We start from the raw sequence: 22,227 nt of genomic DNA on the forward strand, positions 1-22,227 counted from the left end.
CCGTTGCACGCGTCCTTCATGAGCATAAACGCATTCAGGGAGGGCTTCCGTCCGCCTGCGTGACCTTGCATTCGGGTAAATGTGCATCGGAAGAGTGAAGGAATGCTAATTTGCACGCAGCCTGCACGTGTTTGCGTTGTGTGCATCTCCTGGATTGTTAGTTGTCGTGTTAACATATGCGTCTGTGCTGTGGTTTTGTGCACTGTATTAGTTGTGTTGTGCATGCATACACTGCACTGGGTTAACGTGCATGCGTGTGTGTGTGTGTGTGTGTGTGTGTGTGTGTACACGCCTGTTGTTTATGCGCACTTGTCCCTGTGTGTGTTTATCCAATGCGGCTGGCTTCAGATCTTGATGGCCCAGCTTTGGGTAAAAGAAGAGAGGGAGTCAGGGAGGCATGGATGAAAAAAAAGAAACGGGTCCAATCCTCTGAAGCTGATGACTGTGTGTTTGACTGTGTGAAATTAGCATTGAAATGGTTCTGGTGACGGGCTCGCCCTGGATATCTCCGATGGCACACACCCAAAATGTTTATGTTTACAGAGAAAGGGACGGTGGGGTTAGAGCGAGAGAGCCACGGAAGAGGGGGGGGGCGACTATGCGGTATGTATGGGGAGATAACATGAGAGGTGAGATTGGGTAGAATAAAAAAAAGGCAGGGCAGGATGTGCTGAAAGGAGATAAAATATGTAAGAAGACCGGGGAAAAGAGTCGAGAGGACGAGCTCCACGGTGGAAATTGTGAGTCACGCTTCATAAAGACTCCAGCTGAATAAAGTGTGTGCTCCTCCTCCTACACACAGGGAGAGGAAAAGCATACAAAAAGAGAGTAACGGAGAAGAAAAGGTAGCTCTCTGTGTGCGATGCCGCCCGAAGACGAAAGAGCAGAAACTGCAAAAAGGAGATTTTAAGTAAAGAAAACAAACACAAAAAGTTTGGAGAAGAGAAGCAGAGATGCGAGGGTCCATACGGAGGAAGACATCTCGCCTCTCGAAAGCTTCTAGGAAGAAGAATCAAGGAGGCAGGAGTTGGGCAGGTGTATATGTGTGTGCACCGTATCCTCCCATGTGCACAGTAATTTAATCCCAGCTATATCAGCCTTTTGTATTATTAACCAGTAAATCACGGCCAACTTACTCCTGCACCGCTGGCGAAACGCAAATGGATTAAAACACTGAGGGGAGAAACGCTGAGGAATGTGTCAGAGGATGAAATGGATGAAGAAGAGAAGAAAAGAGAGAGGACATTTGCAAATGGCTTCTGGAGAGCGCTCTGTGTTTCCATGGTAATAGATGTGGATTTCTGCCGCTCAACATCTCAATTGAAATTCTCTCACTTATGGCACGTTTTTAATGTCAGGGCCTGTCGTCGTGGTGCTCACCTCTCAACCGCATTCACCGCGCTCATTGTGCGCGCGCTGCCTTCAAGGCCATCTGTTCGCCCCGCGGAATGTGTGCTTTTTCATAGAAAGACGAACCGAGTCGAATGAAGTTCCCTCTTAAGGCTCGAGCAGAATCGCCCATTAATAAAACAGTAGAATAGAACACCGCTCGGCAGATGACACTCGTACCCGGCTGAATTGCTCCGATAAGCGGCGGGTTATTCATCAGATCCATGGGAGGGAGGGGCGGGGGGGATCTATGAAAACCTTATTAGACCTCCAAATAAAACCCCAAATTAACCACTTAGTCTCTTCGGTTGCTTTTTCTCATTCAAGACATCATTCAAAAGCCTCGGATGATGTTGCGTTGGGCCATTCAATTAGGCAAGTAGTTGTTGTGTATGTACACTGGCTAATATTATCCTCCGAGTGCGTGCAAAAAACAGAATCAGAGCGCACAACTCAGAATTACACCAAGCACAGCCTGAAAAGCGAAGCTCACACGTTTCTAAACGCCCGCAGAGCGCGATACGAGGAGCAACACTTTTTAAATGAGATGGCGCAGCAGAAGCAAAGTAAACAATCCTGGTGTGTAATCTCGTAATGCGGCGGATGCTACACCGCAAATCCCTCACAGGCTCAGGCGCCAGTTTTATCTTTCTGTTTACCTCCGATTTTGCAATTAAGCCGCATATTAAAAGAAAGAAAAAAAAAAGAAGCCCCTTCTTTATTCAAAAAACAAACGCACAAATAAAGTACTGCAGTAGATAAACAACCCGAGGGGGCTACGCTGCGCACGTTAGCTGCACAGCCGACTAGTTTTACTGTGCGTTGGAATCCAGGAGCCGGAGCGGGAAGTTGCGTTAGCGTAGCGCGAGTTGGACCGCGTGTTGTTCCTTGGCCGCCTCATCGGGTCCCTTACGCGTTTCCTCGCGGTAGCGAGGCGGCGCATCAGGAGCGGCGAGGCCTTCGGGTAGCGGCGGAAAGGAGAGGAGATGTTTCTGGGTCGCCGGCCGCCAACGCTTTTCTGCAAACGCAGCACCGACCGACCTCACCAGATGTTTTCTCTCACCCTCGCTGCGAAGCCCGTTCTCTCCGCGTGGGTTTGTTCCTCCTTCTCTTCCTCGCCGCGTGTTTCCAGATGCTCGCCGGCGGCTAGCGGGATATTAACCGTCTCCTCTTCTACTGCGGCGCTCGTGTGTAGTTTTGTTTGCACATCCAATTAGAAAGGAGATAAGTGAGACGTTTGGATCCTTCGGGGGGCGACGGGGGGGCGATTCTTCTCCTTTCGATGTTCGGCTGTGGTGTCGTGAGGACAAAGCGTCGATGGTACGGCTCAGAGAAAGACGTCGTTCCTCTGTAACCCTCCACTCTATTTAATTACCGCTTCATAACCTCGCAAATAAAAGGGAAGACGGAAAGAGGGAGGGCGTAGAAAAATTGGACAAGAGCGATAATTGTAATCCTACAGCAGCTAAGTATAAATACATTGGATTTAATCCACGGGGCGGCAACAGCCACATTGGCAGAATGTGTGCGTTTAACATATGTCCTGTGCTACGTGTAACACGTTTGAACTGCACGCTGCTGTTTTTTAATGCTAATGTGTGCAGACCGTGTGCCCACACACACTTCTTGCACACCTGCACACGTCGAGCCAGTGGGTTCGATTCTGCAGGTCCGTTGCATCGGAAAAAGACGTCCCAAAGCTCTACATTTACTCATAATTATTATGTGTGGAGCCGAGCCAGCTCAACCCCTATTAGTGAGTGATTGCAATCTAAAAGTGTCCTCGAGAAGTGATGAATGGGCTTCGCCGGTGTCTGCGGGGCCCAAAAAACTAAATATAAACTTGATCAATATGTTCTGAGCCCACAGCTAATCTGCTCGTTGTCCGCACGCACAGTCCTATTCAATCTTTGTGTTTTGGGGGGGCTAGAAGATCAAACACAGTCAAGTACGGGGATTTACACTGTAAGGTCACACGCGGCGAGGGTCACACAACAATCGAGTTGGCTGACGTTCACCTACAGATTCTTGGGCTTATCTGACACATTCCAACACCTGCACACGGACACGCTGACGAATGGAAGGAAGAGACAGCAGCACTTCAAAAAGGTAACCCCCCCCCCCCCCCCCAACCTCCCCCCAACGCCCCCCCGGGGGTGGAAATTGGAATTTAAAAACAAGGGATCAGTCAGTTCAAGCCAACATTATCATTTCACACACGCGCTTCCGACGGAGGCCGCTGCGGAGATATTAAAGCACTCCAACACGCCCTTGACACACTTCGCGCTGCTCAGGGAATCAGCCGGGAACGGTTACAGCGAGCGCAGTAAAAGTCAATACCTTCAGAGCTTCCATCACATCGAAGCCCTCCGTGACCCTGAAAGGTGATGTGCTGCTCATCATCATGTGCAAAGGCTGCGCAATCTATTTCTTTGTTTATTGAAGAAATGTCTGGAAAGGTTTCCCCCCCCCCCTGGCTGAAAGATACAGCATCAAACATTCAAATATATCATCAGCAATATAGTTGACAATTTCCTCCATCCAAATACTTTGAGAATGTTTAGGTAGAGCTCCCTGGGGAATAGCGAGAGAATGAAACGGTTAATAAATATATAAATATAAGTGTGGGTCACTGCGACAGCAACAGATCTTTGAACATCCACCAACGATGCGGCCAAAGAAGCCTCACAGGCTGTAAGGGCCGGTGTATGGAGGATTAGCGGCGAGCCGGACGGTGTGTGCACACGCAGCCTAATCTCCCGGCTGAGATAAGCGGGTGCGTGGCAGTTCTCTAACGGCCGTTGCGACGCTTAAGTAAAAAGGACAGGAGAAAGGAAAGCACAAATCAGTACACGCGATAACAGCGCGAGCACAGGAGGAAGTGACACGACGAACAGGAGCCAACATGAAAGGGATCCCGTGTAACAGGAGGGATGAGGGAAGGTTGGAATTAGGGAGCCGGATGGAGAATGAACTGTCAAAAGCACGTAAGCGAAGTCACCATGACATCCACACTTTCAGCAGCTCTCCTCGCCGCTTAATCAAAGTCTAGCCTGAGCGATTACAGCGGCCTCTTTTTTCTCATAAAAATGCCACTATTTTGAAAAAAAAAGCCCCTAATACTGCGCTCTAGGAATCATTTCTAATTTATTTCCACCAGTCCTGCTCTGCCAGCCAAAGCTATTAAACGAAAGTCAGGATGATGTGCTGTCAGAAACCAGAGAAATAGATGTCATCCACAGCAATAAGCCTGTAATAACTACCGTCAAATTATTTTCAGGGCCTAAGTAACTTTCCCCTCATCTCCCCATTTGGCCCCCAGTGCCTCTTTTGCAGCTTGTAAAATGCTTATTATCATAATTGCATAACTACCCAAGTAGCATCCGAGATGTGGAACTGGGGCGATATTGGCCTCCTTCTCGTCATTACCACACGAGGAGATTACCAAACTTCACTCGAAGCACAAAAGCCATCCTCTGAAGTGCGCGGATTTTCCGTGACAGGCCGCGCCGAAAAACATCTGCGTGCAAGCGAGCAGCTCATTACGTCTCTGACTTTGGCTGTCGAATTTACATTGGGCCCTCTTCTTTTCCTCAGGTGGATGATTCAGGTGCGTCCGCAGACGGGGGAAGGAAAAGGGGGACACGGCGCAGGGGAGGAGAAAGCGCCAAAAGAGCGCTCGGTCGTGCTCAGAGTGGCTCGCTTTAGTCAAAGTGACATTTTGGTTGGATGTGCACTTTCCCAAAAAAAGCCCCGTGGGAGCGACGGGGAGGGGGAGGGGGCGTGCCCAGCCGGCGCCCGGCCTTCCCCCGCGCAGACGCACTGTGTCCTGACGCTGGGAGCAACAGGCGGCCCGGCGGCCACGTGCCCAAACACGTTGCACAAAAGACCTCATTCATCCTCATTCATCTGCTGTATGCAGGTTGAACTTTGAACCCCCGGTATTGAATGGATGGATTTTAGATGGACTGAAAGCGTCACGATGCGCCCTCGTGTCGCGGAGACGCGTCGACTGAAAAGCGCCACTAGGTGTGGAGGACGGACAAAGACGCGCTCGGGGGAAAATCCCGTCTCCTCTGAGCGAGGGTCGGGGTTAATGCTTCGGCTGCGCTTCGGCGCCCTGCGAAACGGCAGAGTCAAGCTGCACACAGCTTCTGACCTAAAAACGTCAGGAATTAATAGTGAGCAGGCAAACTTTTGTCTCTTTTTCTCTCCACGTGTCCCGCTGTCTGCCGGGCGCACGCAGTTTTTTTTTTGACAAACAAGTCAATAAGGGGATGGAAGATTCATCCCTGATTCACCTCGTTATGCAAACCGTCAGGAGGGGGAGGGGGGGGGCGAGGGGAGGATGGGGGGGGGGCACCAACTGCATGCCAATGTCTACGGCTGATATAATCAATTAGCTACGGCGGCGTGAAACTGTGGCGTTAGCGTCCGTCAGTCAGTGGGGGCCAGTCGCAACACATCTGCATTCCTGCTGCTCGAGCCGCACTTTAAATCCCCTCGCTGAACCTCGAGGGAGGCATCAGGTGAACGCCAAGCAGCTCCATCATCAAGGGCTTCTATCATCGACGGATAAGAGGAAGGGCCCGGGGCCCTTTGGAAGGCGGATCGTTTGCAGGGAGATTGGATCTCAAATATGAAATAGGAACACTATCAGAACAAGCTATATATTAATGACAAAGAGGGTTGGATTTCACTCCAGCGTGTCCCCCCCTCCCCCCCTTCAGTAGGCCGTGTGCTTCTGGGGCAACTCGTCCAGTTGCCTTGGTATTCGGAAAAATCGCATGCGTGTGCACGACCCATCGGGGGGGGGGGGGGGGGGGGGGGAGCCCATTCGTCCTCATGGGGCCCTGGGGCCCTTTCACCTGCTCGGTATGTGCAGCGTGGGGTTATGGCTCCCTGACGGAAGACCAGCCGGCAGGCGCTGTAATTTCAAGTGCAGCTTAAACTCCGCGATGCTTTGGATTGTCTTAAGTCAGCTACGGATCTGAACAGAGCTTTCGTTTAACACCTTCATGACGATCCGCTGGTTGACCGTATTCCCCAGATAGAGGCTCGGTAAATGCAGCGATGGCTAGCGCGAACTATGAGAGGAGGACAAACGCGAAGAGCCGGAGAAAAAGGAATCTGCTTATTCTGATATGATGTTGAGTAGAAGTTGATTACTGTAACTTTGGGTAAAGAGCTGTACCCTGTTTCTCATATAGGCAGGTCTTACATACCGTACCCTCACTAGCTTCCTCCAGGAGAACCCAATTTTGCCCAAAGCAGGTCTTGTGAAGCTGAGGCGAACTCCAACCGAGACAGTGATAGTCAATGAATGTGGGCAGATCAACGATTTCACACTCGGAAATGAGATGTCGATCCAATGCACTGCCGACTGACTAGTTTCATCTTCAACCACAGAGTGATGCTCACCGAGTATTGATACTCCCGCGTGTTCTAATCACGTGGTGTTTTGACAGAGGTTCAGAGACCCCAACTCGACAGGTATAGAATTTCTATAGGCAGCTGGAGACAAAAAAAGAACACGCTGCCGTTTGGCTTGATCTTGGATGTGAGTGAGTTATCGGTGTCTCTTTGTGTGTTTCTTTGAAAAACAGCTCCGCGCTCACCCATCAAAATCCGACAAATAGGTCCGACCGACCTTCCCGAGAACACAGGGAGCTCATTAGGCCGATGGTGACGGGGGTGTGACGGTTCTCTCCTTCTATCCGGGGAGGAGATGCTGCACGCGTTGCAATACTTATCCGGAACAAACAATATAACTCTCACACACGCTAATCAACGGACAAATTGACATGAAACCGTGTTCCGGTTTGCTCATTGTGTGCAATCGGTGTTTTGTTTTCTTGTGTGAAACGAATCTCGCCAACGCCCCAAATGTGTCCCATGTGGGTTTGGAGCCTTGCAGAAGCGCGTATAAGGGAAAGCAGGCATTTGAGATGGGTCCGTACGTTTAAATACCTTTGGAAAAAAAGACGTCGCTGCAATGGATTACTTAACCGAAGCTAGTTTGAATCCTCTACAATGCAACCATAATTGGACGAAACGTCAGAGCGGAAGAGGTGTGGAATGAAAAAGAAACGACAATCTGCGGCAACGCTGCGCTTTGTGAGGAGTACACGATTTCGGCGTCACGCTGCATAAGTATCAGTCACAGCAACTTTTTATGCCTTAATTCGATAATGGAACAAGGAGAAGCGATCAGGCTGTAACCTCACAACTCAACGCGTTGTCATGTGTGACTGTCAAACTCTTAAGTAAGGCTTCAGAAAGGCACAATGCTCTCAACGGATTGGAGGCAGAGAGGGGGGGGGGGGATCAAACCCAATCAAGCGGAAACAACTCTGCAAGGACGTTGCTGGTCTATGACCAGCTTCTTAACTTTAATGAAAATAGTTCTATGGTTCAAAAAGCACAATCAAATACAGAGTGCTTACAACCTCGCTGAGCACGAATGTTCAATTTGGGCCTCTTCCCCTTTTCTACCTTCTTTTCTTTACACGCAGAGCTGAAGTGTACGTGTGTGCATGTAGTGCATCCACACCACACACACACACACACAAACACACACACACACACACACACTTTTAAGACTCCAGAGACCCACAGCGCTCTTTTTCTCTCCCTATTTTTCCAATATTGGCACTTAGCAAGGAAATAATTAATGGTAAAAATCAAAACGTTTGAGGGCAGAGAGCCTTGAAGACAAAGTTCTGCACTGTAAGTCATCCTCCCAACACCGAGGCTGTGGCCCGCTTGCTCAGGGGTCCACCCGAAAATAATTCAAAGGTTACATAAGACATCTGCTACCCTCCCATCTCTTGCCATCCCCGGAGTGAGGCTTTTATTTGTTTGATTGCCTCCCTGTGAAATTAATAACAGTAGCCGTTAGCAGTGGGGTACAAACAGGAGGCTGGTAGATATGTAGCTGTGAAAGGGCTGCGTGATGCAGCGGAACCCCGATCGCTGGTGGGGAAATGAGGAGGTCGTGACCTTGCGAAGTCACGCCTAATGTGGTCTCGCAACGAGACAGAAATTGCAAAGTCATTTCGGAGTCTTTTCGTACTTTTCTGTGCAAAACTGTCTGTAAACATCCACCAAGTAAATCCGTATTCACGATTATATGCGGTTCAGCGTGTGCCTGCATACACGCGTGTCTGTATCTACGGACATTCACTCTGAGCAAACAGACAGCTGAGAACATGAAGGAGAGGGAGGAGGGAGAAGGAGGAACAAAAAAAGGAAAGAAAAAAAAACACTCCTAAGCACTCCTGCCCCCTGGCGGCGGTTTGCGGTAGCACCACCGACTGTGCCAGGACGATTATCATGGAAGGGGGACTGCTGGGTGAATATTCTGGGGCTTTCTGCTTATTGCACCACCTCCTCCTCCTGAAGGGTGCCTTTGATCTTTGCATACATTTAAATTCGAAAAGAGGTAAAAAAAAAATACCGAAGGGTGGTAAAACTCATTCATTCATAAATGCAGCGGCTGGGATTTAGATCTTGAATTACAGGGAGAGCAGACATCATTTCATAATACTCTTCGAGCTAATTGTGTTACATAGGGTAGACATTTCAAATATTTCATGTCAGGCTTTGAAAACTGCCATCACAGAGGTGTTTCACTGCCACTGGCAGTGGTAATTTAGTGCAAATGTGAAGCATGCGCAGACACACCAGTTTCATAACAAGCGTGTTAGATTTCCCCGCTTATCCCATCTTCTCGGGCACATCTGTTTGTTTCACTGTAACCAAACCCGTCACACTTTACTGGAATCCTGTGTGGGAGGGCTGATGCGCAAATGCACGCCTACAATAAGGGAGAGGACGGCAGGATGATTATCACAGTAATACAAACGCTTGCAGAAGAGCTTTGTGAAGAACCTGCAGGAAGGTGTTTGATCTGGTGTACCAGTCAACCGCTGTGACCGCAGTGGATGCTTCTGGCCAGCAGATGGCGTCAGCAGTTGGTGCAGTGGTCGGGTCAGTGTCTACGGCGAGGCGTCTGCGTGTTGGCGTCCTCCCGGTGACGAGTCGGGTCATTTACCCCACGACAATCTAGGGTTCGGATTGCAGGGAAACAGCAAACACGTGGACGATTCATTCCAGTCGCTGTTCATTCGTCTCTGTTTTGATATTTCAATCCTCTCAACTTGCAACCCTCCCACACACTCACACGCATCCCTGACAAAGTGTCTTTGACCTAGAGCACACTGTGTGTGTGTGTGTGTGTGTGTGTGTGTGTGTGTGTGTGTGTGTGTGTGTGTGTGTGTGTGTGTGTGTGTGTGTGTGTGTGTGTGTGTGGGAGCAAAATAAAGAGAAAGACATGTTAAGGGTCACTGTGAAACTCGTCCGGGGGAATCGATAGAAACGTCAGAGGGAGGAAGAGGAAGATTATGTATTGACTGAGGTAATGGGGTGAGGTGAGAAGAAAAATGTAATCTAGCTGGCCCGTGTTTTCATCTGGCAGTACCAACGTGGCCGCTCTAAACGGATGGAGCATTTCGTTTTCCCAACTGTAAAATGCACTGAGGGTTTCACCGTGAGATTTAAGAGCGCAAAAGCGGGGTTTAATGATGCAACTGCACAATCGCAGCCATATTAAGACACTAAAAGCTGAACATTTCCCATAGATGGATTCACGAACGTTCAACGCTGCCGCCATTAATCAAACGTTCCGCATTTCTTTTTAAAAGAGCTGAATTTGCCCGATTTGGTTTAAAGAGACAGAAAAGTAATGTGGTGTCACGTGACCATATTTACACAAGACCATTATTCCCTCCTCCGCTCAGGAGCGATGTGTTTATCGTATCTCGTCTCCGGGCGGGGATGAACAATAACAAATACACCCTCCGGCCTGTGGACAGTAGAAAGCTTCACACCAACACGGTGCACCCAACAGCTCGCTATCCAACCAGAAAAGAGCTGAAATAAGAAGCAACCAGAAATACTTCTGGACTGCTGCTGTGACTCACAAACCAAGAGGAGTCACAGGAGCACATGTACAGGCCTACACGTGTACGGGACAGCATCTCGCCATGTGGTCGACAACCATCAGCATCACCTGACGACCACGCGGCTCAAACAGCTTTACAAACAGCTGAGATGCAATAATCATGCTTTCTTGTCACAAAGAAGGAACGACGAGGCGCGTTTACGAAAGAGCAAACGATCCAGCAATGCAGACAACAGCTTGTCCTTTAAAAACGTTGTGTTGAGCCGGATCAAGTTTGAACACAAACATTGAACCAAGTCTGTACGGCTTGAAGAATATCAGTGTACTAATGCCGTATCGAATGCGACAGATAGCACGGTACTCGTCCAATGCGCACATGTACCGCGTCGTGTATGCTGTCACGCTTCTGAGCTCTGATGGTACCGTATCATGAACGTTGGTCGGTCAACGGTCATTAAACCTGAAAGTTGCACTTGAAAGCAACAAAAAGGATGGCAGCCGCATGCAGTCTATTATTTCAACTCATGCAGTGAAAAATACCCCCGACCTGCCAGGTCACGAGAATAGAAACTCCCGTCAGACAGTCTGCACTTGATGACGTCCCAATAGTGTGACGTATCGTGGCAGTGATGTTCACAGACATTTTTTGGAGGGGGGCAAGGATGCCCAAACGTATAAGAGGACGCAAATAGTCGGTGTTAGGCAATAACTGTCTTAAACAAAGGAAATAATAATAAATAAAAACAGAATTACATGTTTAGGGAAGATGATGTGCATCAATGTGTATCTCGCGATGCTGATGCTGCCGTGGTTTTGTTTTTCCTTTAAAGCCCCAACAGGTTGCAGCAGCACCACTCGTGTGCTGGTAGATGACAGCAGATAGACAAGGCTTAAAGGGGAGGAGGACATTGCGTCACTGCAAAGGTGGCTGTCCCGGATACGTGAAAGGATTATGGAGATGAATGAATGGCCGCATGAATAAAAAGAACAACAAATGAATGCTGGAAATATTTCTAATCTGTAATTCCCCCTCCTTTTAAAGGCCATCAGACTGTCCTACAGCTGTTGGACACTAATATATTGCTTAGGACTGCGAATATTTTCATAATTCTGAGCACAAAGTTTTGCTCTTCAAGAAGAATTTATTAGTCACACAATATCAGGGCTTCACAACTCTGAAATGGAAAAATTCGATATTTTTGTGAACAACTGATAAATGAAATGATAATGTAAAGATACAATCAGTGTTTTGCTTGGTTCTTATTGAGAGCACCAGTATAAATACTTGTGATAGAAGAGCCATAATGTGATCATAACATCAAATCCATATAAATAATGCATTAAACTTTATATGCCCATGAAAATATGACAAGGATATTTCCTTAAATTGGAAATAATGTGTAAGAGGAAAATAGAAAGGTGTGTGTGGGGGGGGGGGTTCAGAAGATTATGGATTGATAAAAATGAAATAGTTGCCATAAACAGCCCCCATCTCCCCTTTACCCCCCCCCCCCCCCCCCCCCCCCCTCTCCCCTCCCAGCCTGGGGTTTGAATTAATGTGCTTCTATTTTTGGCTCTCCCGTGTTTCCAGGGGAAACCTAATGACGCAATGACGTCAATGCAGGTCACCAGCAAGAAGCAGGCTGGAGGAATTGAGTGGCTTCCATTAGAGCTTTTGCAGCATTTTCCACAGAGGAGGGAGGAGGACAAAATGGATTAAGATTAAGGCACAGAAATAAAATAAATGAAGACCGAAATGAATGGGAGAGCAATGCGACTGACGTCCGGGAAGAGTTAGGATGGAGGGAGGGCGAGAGAGGGTGGAGGTGGAGGGGTGGTGATGGTGGGGGGGGGGAAGAAGGAGGGGGGGGCGGCGGGTGGGGGGGTGGGGGGGACCCACTGCTGCATATCAATGGGTGCCGTTCAAATTCCCAGGGATTATTGGAGGGAAAAAAAGAGGGGGAAGAGAGAAAAACGATGCACGCTTCCTCGGATCTGGGACTGCTGGGTGAGCCCGTTTTATTCTTATCATTTTTCCTCTTTGCTTATTGCTGAAATGAGTGAAACAACATCCCCTTCGTTCCGTTGTCGTGCGGGTGCGCTGCCATGTAGAGAAATCGTTGAGAAATTCATCCCCGACTTTTGACGGCGACGCGTGAGCGGCTCGTGTTTTTCTCCGGAGACGAGTGTGGACGTGCGGGATGACGGGATGACGGGCGGCGTTTATTCAAGTAAAAGTATCTTCGCGTTGACTTCCACTGAGTTCATTTTCTATTCTCTGTCATCAACCCGCAGCGGCGGACGTGCTCCGTCCACACAGCCCGGTAAACGGGCTACCGATGCAACACAAATTCTGCATCCATCGATACGGAATCACCGCTGAGAGACAGGGAGACAGAGGGGGGAGAGAAGGGGGGAGATAGAGGGGGGGGGGGGGGGCTCTGAGGGGGGAAATACATTTTAGTGCGATAATTGCAATTGTGAGGACGATCCGTCTCCTCCCAAAAAACGTGAGAAACGGGATAAAATCATCATGGCAGCACTGGTGTAAACGCCGGTAACTCGACATCGCCTCGGTCAGTCGATAGAAACGAGGCTGGTTGATCATCGTTTGTCAAGAAGCTACTTTTTTTTTTACTGCCGGGCGTTGTGCGTGTGCGTGAGCGTGTGTGTGTGTGTGTGTGTGTGTGTGTTGGGGGGGGGGGGGGGAGAAGTAGAAGTATCCTGCAGAAGTAACGGTACTTTTTTTTTGTTGTTGCGTGGAATAGCGCGCGCAGACGCACGCACGGACGCGCAAACAGACATCGCCCCCAGTCGGCGGGCCTGTCAAATGCGTTAAGGCAACAAGTGCCAATTCATGCGCGATCAATTCATCTCCAGAGTGCTGCACACCCCGCAGTGACGCCCCAGGAGAGAGATTTGATATGGTTCTTTCATTAGAATCGTTTTTCTGTCACCCGTAAATATAAATATGTATGTAAATAGATTCCCTCTTTTGACAAACTGGGCTCCGGAGCAGGGCGTTCACCGCGTAGACGGTTTCAGCACCGCGGAGAGCTCCGCCGGTGGATTTCGGGGCCACGGAGAGCGCGCTCCCTGCGTTTCGGGTGCCACACGGAGCCGTCTCCGAACGCCGGACTGATTCGTCCGTTGCTGTACAAAGGTGCATCCACCTCGACACCAGATAATTGGAGCGCTGTCGAGCATTCACAGATGCACGTTGTCTACTAAGGAAATACACAACGACGCCATCCATGAGAAAGTAAGCATACATGGGACAATGAGGACACGAAAGAGCAGTAGGGGATGTGACACCCCCCCCCCCCCCCCCCTCCCCCACACCCCCTCCCACACACATGACGCATGCGGTGAGGTAAGTGGCAGATGCCTACGTGTGCAGATGGTCCGGTCTACTGGTCCTCAGCCGCCCTGGGTGTGACGTAACGCACATGCACACGCACAGGAACCGTCGTTCTCGTGTGGTCATGTGCACGCCTCCTCAAGAAGCAACGCACCAGCCACTGTTTTTCAACCCCCGCCCCCCCTTTTTTTTATGAACTGGAGGAGGACATTTCATGATGTAGGACTGCACATTGAATGGATGTTCTATGAGCTGTCAAAGACCCTCAAAGCTTCATGAGTCTAATTTGTAAAGTTAAATATTTTGAGAACAATGACTCACTTCCGTCAGAAAATGCAATAAAAGACTATTTTATTGTTTGATTCTTTGGAGATGAGACCAGTTTTGCAGGTTGATAAGGGAGTGGCATAGGTTGGAGAGAGAAACCTGCATCGTATGTGCTGCACTACGTGCTGACTGGTTTTGAGGATTGAGGGTTTTCTTACGTCCATGTTTTCCTGTAGGACACTTTTAATTAGACAAAAAAGAATAATCACTACAAGGCTTATTTTTCTTTTCTCAGCAGATTCAGACATATGTGAGAAATTTGCTCATTAAAAGACTCCATTCAAATTGCAGCTGTTTCATGTGTGCGGTGTTGATGTTGTGGAATTGTATATTTCCGGTTTGATCGCCTTGAGAAACCTTAAGGTGCTTTTCTGTGGATTAACAGACTCTAGAAGCTGATGAAGTAGAGTTTCAGTTCAGTTCTTGTTGCGTGTTCCGGTTGCGTTACTCACAACTGTTGGATAATCTGACAATAATCCCCTAATTTCCCTCAATTCGAAACATGGATCCAGTGAATTTTAAAGCGTAAACTCCTGGTTCTACCTGAATCGCTTCAGCGTGGACAAACCAAACATCCTCATACAAAGAAAGTCACACCACCAACAACTATGTTTCAATTCATTTCAAAACCTCCTCTCAATTCTACAACACAGATTTCATCTGCAGATGGAAACCTTTGTTCCTCTCGTCTTCTACATTAAGTCTCCAGAGGGATCAACGCGTTTAGAAACATCACAGCTTCATAACACCGGATACGTTGTGAACTGCAGGTTGGATTAAAAAGGGTCTCGTTACCATCTAATTGATTGTATAGTGACGCTTTGACCTCACTAATCAAAGACACGATCGGCCCTAAGACCCTTCGCCCATTTCAGTATCACACTAACGCAACAGGCAGGCAGCTCAATATCCTTCTGACGGGGACAATATGTGAATTCAATCAGTGTTCAACACGGTTGGGGGCTAATTACAAAAGGAAAGTCAAACTGCAGCTCTTACATTTGATTATTACTGTGTCTAGCACGTCTTTTATTTAGGTATCGACTTCCCATCAATTCAATAACGCGTGGTGCTTTAGGATTCTGTAGGCGAATGACGCTTGTTGGGCTTTCTGTGGATGATGGAGGAATCACGTTTTTAACGGGAGTCGAAGAAAAACAAATTCAGACCAAAGTGTTGGAGTTGGCAACTGATTTCTCATCTTACACCCCCTACAAGCGTGTAGCGTGAAGCGCTACTACTTGCTTTTTGCATTTACCGCGCGTGTCAGACCCGCTAACGGCTCCGTTTCTTCCTTTTAGATGCTGAGCGGATCGCCACGACGCGACAAAGTCAAATCTTTGTCCTTTGTGGGTCTTTTTGCGGTCTGGGCTTGCTGTTCCTGAGGAAGTAGCCAGGAAGCCCTTACCCCAAAAAGTATCTGCACTGGACTCTGGCGTCTCTCTCTCTCTCTCTCCCCGATGGAGTCGTGAGTATCTCCCGTTCTTTAGAGGTCAGGACGCTGCTGATTTGTGGCCTACACGCAGAGCACTGGGAGGTGCTTTGAGATTAGCGTGGATTTCCCAGTGTGGCTTCATTTTTCTATTTTATATGTGCATGCAAATGGAACATTTTGATGTTACTGTGTTGCAGAAGTGAATTTGGTTGAGGGAAAGCACTGTTTTCCATTACTACTGTAATTTAAATGTGAACGGTAATGTTCTCTCCTCGTGCCTTTGCGTTGTACATTATTTGTGAGTCGTTAGAGTCATTGCTCTAAGTTCATTGATCTATGCGTGTTATTATGCACAGGTGGTTTTTATTATAGTATTCTTGTCATTAAGAAAAACAGAAAACAACAATTGAATGTACACAAGCCAGACATCGATAGAATTACCTCGAGGAGCAACATAAGAACAAGCTGAGGCCAAATAAACTTGGAGCTTGGAGCGTAAACTGGGATTATTTATCATCACCTGTGAGCCTTCACATTGTGGAGGCGGTTATTGTGCGTTGACGAGGATCCCTCACTTGCACTTCATCGGATCCGGGGACTGTTCACGTGCACGAGTACGCACCCGGGGACGCACGGGGACACACAGAGGAAGCATGCGGGACATGTCCTCCGAAGTGTTATTACCTGTTGAATAAATATTTGAATAAAGTAGATTTAATATTGTACTGTCTTGTTGTCCGTCCAATATATTATAACCAATAACTATCCTTTTGCGATGGATGTAGTCAAGTGTTTTCTTTTTTCTACTTTGTCTGCAGTGCTACACCAAGTGTGTAGGTTGTCATTCTTATTTTTTCAGCAAAAAGATATTAGGAAGTAATTTCGATTTCTTTTTCTCTTGTTAATAAATGCTGCGTAAAGACACTTTAACAAAAACAGGTCATGCAAGTACGCTGCATCTACTGCTGCAGCAAAGTGGAAAAGAACGACGCACTGACCATCGAGGCCTAAGAGTAAAACTGGCCGGCTCTCCCTGCCCGCTGGGTGTCAGCATCGCATCAGTTCAGTGACCTAACAAATTCCTTACTGGTCAGAATGGAGCCACGGACTCCCGGCTAAAGCACAGCCGTGGCCCATGGTCTGTGTGTGTGTGTCACACGTGGCCCCCGGGGAACAGGACAAGTGCCTCGCCCGTGTCCACCAACAGGGACGCGGACACTCGTCTCCCACTTGTCACGGAGCCGATTCAAATCGGTCGACCGCCGGGCCAAATAAAGTGGGGCTGAATGTTTTTTGGGGGAGTGTCGTATCGCTGAAAAATATCTTCTTCGGTAGCATCGTTATTTAGAACAAGACAATGAAATCAACAGTAAACGGTCGTTTTAGGCCTTTGTTAAGAGTCAAGGGGATGAAGAAGAGAAAGGAGGACGTCACGCGGCCCTGAGATGCACTCAACACAAACGGGCAAACTGCTCCTGAGTTTAATCTCCTGGTGAATGTAGCTCTCCAGAGGATGTTTAGGGAACTGCACCCTGTGCAGCTCCGTCACAAAGTCTCGTTTGGTGTAACAAAATATGGCGTCTGAGGAGAAGTACGCTGGTCTGCTCGGTGTCTTTGTGTCTTCTCCGAGCTCTGCCGAGTGTTTTGTTTCAACGGAATGACGCGATTACGTTCAATGGCCAAGAGCCAACTCATAAAGGGGATTTGGAGTTATCAGTGCCGACTCAGCAGAAGGTCAATCTTGTTCCAGTCATTCATGATGCTGGTAGGACTGGAAATCCATATTGTGTTTTCACTCAGGCCTAAAACTTAAAGAAAAGAGCAACGGTTGTAAACTACAGAAACTGTATTACTGCTTTATTGTGTAGGATCGGTAGACTTTTTTATATTATTTTAATTGTATTCAAATCTTTAATATAATATTTCAAAAAACTATGGTAAGTTATGTATTTCTCGGGCACCTTTCCAGAAAAGGGAAATAAAAATGTCATGAGGTGCTGACAGCGATGTAAACATTGTTGGAATATTAAGTTAAAAGGCCAACATGGACAGAAATGCATGCAAGTATTATTATTAATGACATACAGTGAACTCTTGAATATGTTATTTCATTTAGAGTCTCGTGCACTTTTCCCAGGCATTAATAAAAACTTAATCAAATTATAAAATAAACACCGTGGCAAGATAATTGTGCGTAGCTTACTGCCGAGGTCACTCTGACCCACATAAAATCTCCCTAATACCAACATCATCATGCAGAGCGGCTTTGTGACACACACACACACACAGGAAAAACAGTAATGGTAATATGCACTCAGCAAATTTAACAGAGGGTTGTTCAACAATCACCCAGTACAGTACACAAGGTGGGTTTTTGAATAAGCACAAAACCATGACAGCAAAAATCATGAAGTTTGATTATTTAGTAATGTTATAATGAATCTGAATCCTGCCGTTCTGCACAGATTCAATGCGTCCATACAGGCGCAGTGCCACACTCTGGCCAGCAGACATTGTTGTATATTGCATCGAATGATGCGGATGGACACAAAACTGCGTCACAGTGCGTCAGAAAACAGTTTAACCACTCTGCATTTATTTAACTTTCCCCCCGACGCTGAGCTTCCTCACAGGGGCTGCAGGGTCGGGCCGCGTTTAGCACCATCCATCCATCCATTGTCAAACCGCTTATCCTGCACACAGGGTCACGGGGGGGCTGGAGTCCATCCCAGCCAACTTCGGGTGATAGACAGGGTAAATCCTGGATTGGTCGCCAACCAATCGCAGGGCTACACAGAGACACACAACCATTCACACATCTACAGGCAATTTAAAGTCCCCAATTAACCTGATCCCCAGAGCATGTCTTTAGACTGTGGGAGGAAGCTGGAGAACATGCAGACAGAAAGGCCACTGGGCAGAATCGAACCCAGGACCTTCTTGCTGTGAGGCAACAGTGCTAACCACCACGCCACCATGCCGCCCTGCGTTTGGCACCAACTGGCCTAAATTCAATTTCTTCAAATACTCAGTTTAGTAAATGGAGACGCACCAAAGGTCTCCTGACATGGTCCTCTGTCCCCTCTGGATGCCCACGATGCGGACCCATGGATGCTTTAAGGCTACCGAGCTTCTCCCTCGCATCAACCATTTCTGCCTTGAGGTGCCCCACATCGTGCCTGTTCAAAAGGGCTCATACCGCACCCGTTTCTTATGCATCCATAGTTCACCCTCCCAATAAAACAAAGCCCATCACGCACAATGTAAATCCAAAGTGTATGTTTTTCTGCTTTTCTGCTGAAATAAAACCCAAACCAGGCGCAATAAAATTGAAATCACAGCTCTAATGATTTTATTCCACATGTTGTGCATCGACCAGATCTGGTAATAAAGTGCAGCAGCAATACAATGCAGAACACTGTGCAGTGAAAGCATCACACAGGTCCAAAGTAATCCAGTAAATAGTGCAGATCGCTTCAAATGTAACGTTGTAACAGCAAAGTCAAACAATTGAGTAATTGATTCTTACAAAGAGCTATACTTTGTTAAATTACACCATTAAATCATGCTACAGCTGAAAGACAAAACATAACAAAACAACAAAAACATGCCGGGGGAATTGACCTCACGGCGTCGCAACAGATCTCTCAAACTAAACATGTAAGCCTCCCACATTTGAAATCTTTGCTTTGAGGGAGGAAAGGGCCAGGGAGTTCAAGTACTTCTCCAGCGTGGACAGGTACTCTTCTGGGTGGCACCGCATGTGGGCGGCGTGCTTCGACTCCTTCCACTTCCTGCTCTCCACCGTCACGCCCCTCCTCCTCCAGTGGTCGATCAAGTGTTCCATGTCGGCCGGGCTGCACAGGGCGTCGTTCTCGCAGAAGAAGAAGAGGGCCGGCGCCGTTATCGGGCTGTCGTGGAAGACCTGGATGCTGGTGTTGTAGAAGTCCGCCGTGTGCGTCTTGAAGAGCCAGAAGTAAAGCATGGCGGCGTTTTTGACCAGGCTCTCTAACCGTGGAACCAGAGTCTTGCCGAGGCCTGAATAACAACAGGAGACGGTAAATAATCAAGTGGGTTAGTATTTATGACATCCTGTATCTACATGTCAAGATGTTTTTTTATGCCTCGTCCCAGCTTCTTAAAAGAAGTAATTGCCTGCGCTTCCTTATCTGACATCAGTAAACATCCTAAATGTCTGTGGGTGTTGGACTGTTTGTAGGAGAAAGTATTTGAGGACATCTCGTTGGTATCTGCGAAACTGTAACGATTAGTTAGTAGTTTTAGTAAATTCCTTTATTGAGCTAAAAGTGGCAGTTTTAGCTTCTTAACCTTGAGCGGCTGCTACCTTTTGGTTTCTTTGTACTAGAATATATATATCCAGTTTATTTTTTTCCTAAACGTTGCCTTTTGGGTCTGAGACACTGTGATAGGATTTTTTTTTTTTTCAAAATTGTGGGATACTTTCTGGATTAAACTATGCTTTTAAAAACCAGGGATTAAGCAATACTTCAAATGAATACGCTTTATAGACAGCCTTATATTTAAAAAAAATTAAACGTTAAAATCCTCTGCAGACACTACGCAGGTTAGAAAACAAGCTGCCACAAATAGTTCCTGGACCCTTGACTGGAGCGGTGGATCAGCTGGCTAATGTAGTATTTAAAGAAGTGACACTGGAATCCAGCACTAAAGTCACTGGAAGGTGAACCCCACTCGCTCGCTCACCTATCGCCATGTGCTCCAGCGTGCCGACCACCAAGCTGTCGTAGATGTGCCCCCTCACCCTCTGAGCCAGGCCCGCGTGCTCCTTCCGCCCCGCAGCGGCGTGGGTGAGGGTCTGGGTGAAAGTGAAGCCGCCGATGGAGGCGGCGTGGATCACCACGGGCCTCCCGGAGAACCGAGGCCGCTCCAGGACCTCCAGCACCTGCAAGCCGTAGTCGAGCCCCCACCGAGGCCACAGGAAGTGCATGACGTTGCTCTGGACCAGGAGGACGTCCATGCCGCGGTCCAGGTAGAGGTCCCTGTACTTTCCCACCGCCGCCCGCCGGGCGCCGAGCCAGGAGAAGAAGAGCAGGAGGGGCCGCGCGGTGGGCGGGGAGTCCGCTGGGTTTCCGGGGGTGGAGGCGGGTGCGCGTGATGGGGATTCGGACGGCAAAGGGGAGGAGGAGGAGGAAGGATCCGCGGAGGGGGGGGCCCCGCTTGTCATCGCCGAGTCACTTGGGCAGGGGGTGAGGCAGAGTGCAGTGCGTGTCTGGCGGACCTTGGCAGCACGCGGTGTTCTTTCCTCGGCCCTCGCCGGCGGGACGTAGTAGTAAGTGATGCTTTCGCTGATGCTCTTGGCGACGAACCCGGCTCCGTTGACCTGGTCGCAGGCGGTTGCTTCACTCCTGAAGAGACTGGAATGAAGGGACAAAGCGTGAGTCGGATCGGGTTACTGTCCCGTCACAATTATTTCACCCAGAACGCAGCAGCTCGACTGCTCTTTGACCTTCCCAAAATTCCCCCACACCACTCCGCTTTCTTCACTGGCTACCTGTGGCTGCCCGCATCCAAAACACTATGGTTAAAATGCACTTATTGCAGGTCAGCTAAATGACCTGTAATGGAATTAAAATTAGATCCATCACCCTCTTTGAGGCCATTGTTAATCATTGTATTAATAGATCATTTTCAACACACTGAAACGACTTTTAACTGCCATGTCGCCCGTGACCGATTTGGTGCGTGTCCTAGATGACGAGGTCCCGCAACCATGACACATTCCAGGGTTTCCATCTTGTGCGGAGGAGGGGAGATTATGCGCTCAGAAAACGAAGCCGGGCCTGCGAGGCGACAATAACACGCGTCCCCTTTTTCTCCCCCCCCACGCGCAGCAAAGGCAACTGTTGCGAACCGCAGAGCTGATAAATGAGCGTCACGCGCGAGGAGGATGCGGACCAGCGCACCGTGATACGAATGACGCGCGTGCAAGTTCCGCGAGACGAGGTCACACGCGACGTTCATTTACCCGATGGCGAGAGCCAGGTTCCCCATCCCGCGAAGAAGGAGGCGGCCGGTGGCTGGTTGACGCAACAAAAACAGAAACAAAATAAAGGGGGGAGGGGAGGGAGAGAGACTCGCGAAGGTCGGTCAATTCATCCGGCGGTGCCGGTGTGTTGTGTCGCGGTTGTGGTCCTGCGCCGGGTGGTGTATCCCTCCTCCGGCGGGGAGAGCGCCCCCCCTCGGCGGTCAGCGTCGCTTTTATTGGACACACACACGCACACAAAGGGGGGGTAGGACACGGGGGTGTTCAGGCTTTGAGGAGGTCGGACGGGTGGCCAGGTAGACTGCGGCACATAGACCGGTTTTCGCTCGAGGACTGGTTTGTCTTGTGAGACAGGTGACGTTGCTTCCTGGTCGTCACGTCGCTCTCGCGCCCATTGGCTCGCGCCGCCGAAGGGCACGTTGTGCGGTTGCAACGCGTCACCGCGCAGCCTGCCGAGGTCGACGTGTTAGTATGAGCATGAATTAAAACGTGTGTTTGGAATAAACCTGATATTGTTGTGCTGATATTGCGGCGGGGGCGGGTTCTATGCCGGCCGGGAGGGGGCGCCAACGGACCGGACACTTGTCACTTCTCCCACACGCAGAAGATTGTATTTAATGGCACTATATAAAGAATGCGAACATGGCCCGCGTTTGGCATTCATTTTTTATTTCTAAGGGGAATTAATGTTTTGTGTTTTGTTTTGAAAGCATATCTACAAATCA

At 48.7% G+C, this 22,227-nt stretch overlaps 1 protein-coding gene across 1 annotated transcript; it reads right to left on the bottom strand.

Moving 5' to 3' along the window:
- Nucleotides 1-18,801: 18,801 nt before the first annotated feature.
- Nucleotides 18,802-21,953, bottom strand: LOC120817167 (transmembrane protein 53). The gene is made up of 3 exons (XM_040173055.2): nt 21,485-21,953; nt 20,203-20,873; nt 18,802-19,515 (listed from the first exon to the last, which is right to left on the bottom strand). The coding sequence occupies exons 1-3, from the start codon at nt 21,508-21,510 to the stop codon at nt 19,130-19,132; spliced, it is 1,083 nt and encodes a 360-aa protein (XP_040028989.2). The 5' UTR covers nt 21,511-21,953; the 3' UTR covers nt 18,802-19,129.
- Nucleotides 21,954-22,227: the final 274 nt, after the last annotated feature.

This window comes from Gasterosteus aculeatus, chromosome 4, assembly GCF_964276395.1.
Source record: "Gasterosteus aculeatus chromosome 4, fGasAcu3.hap1.1, whole genome shotgun sequence".
NCBI classification, from domain to species: domain Eukaryota; kingdom Metazoa; phylum Chordata; class Actinopteri; order Perciformes; family Gasterosteidae; genus Gasterosteus; species Gasterosteus aculeatus.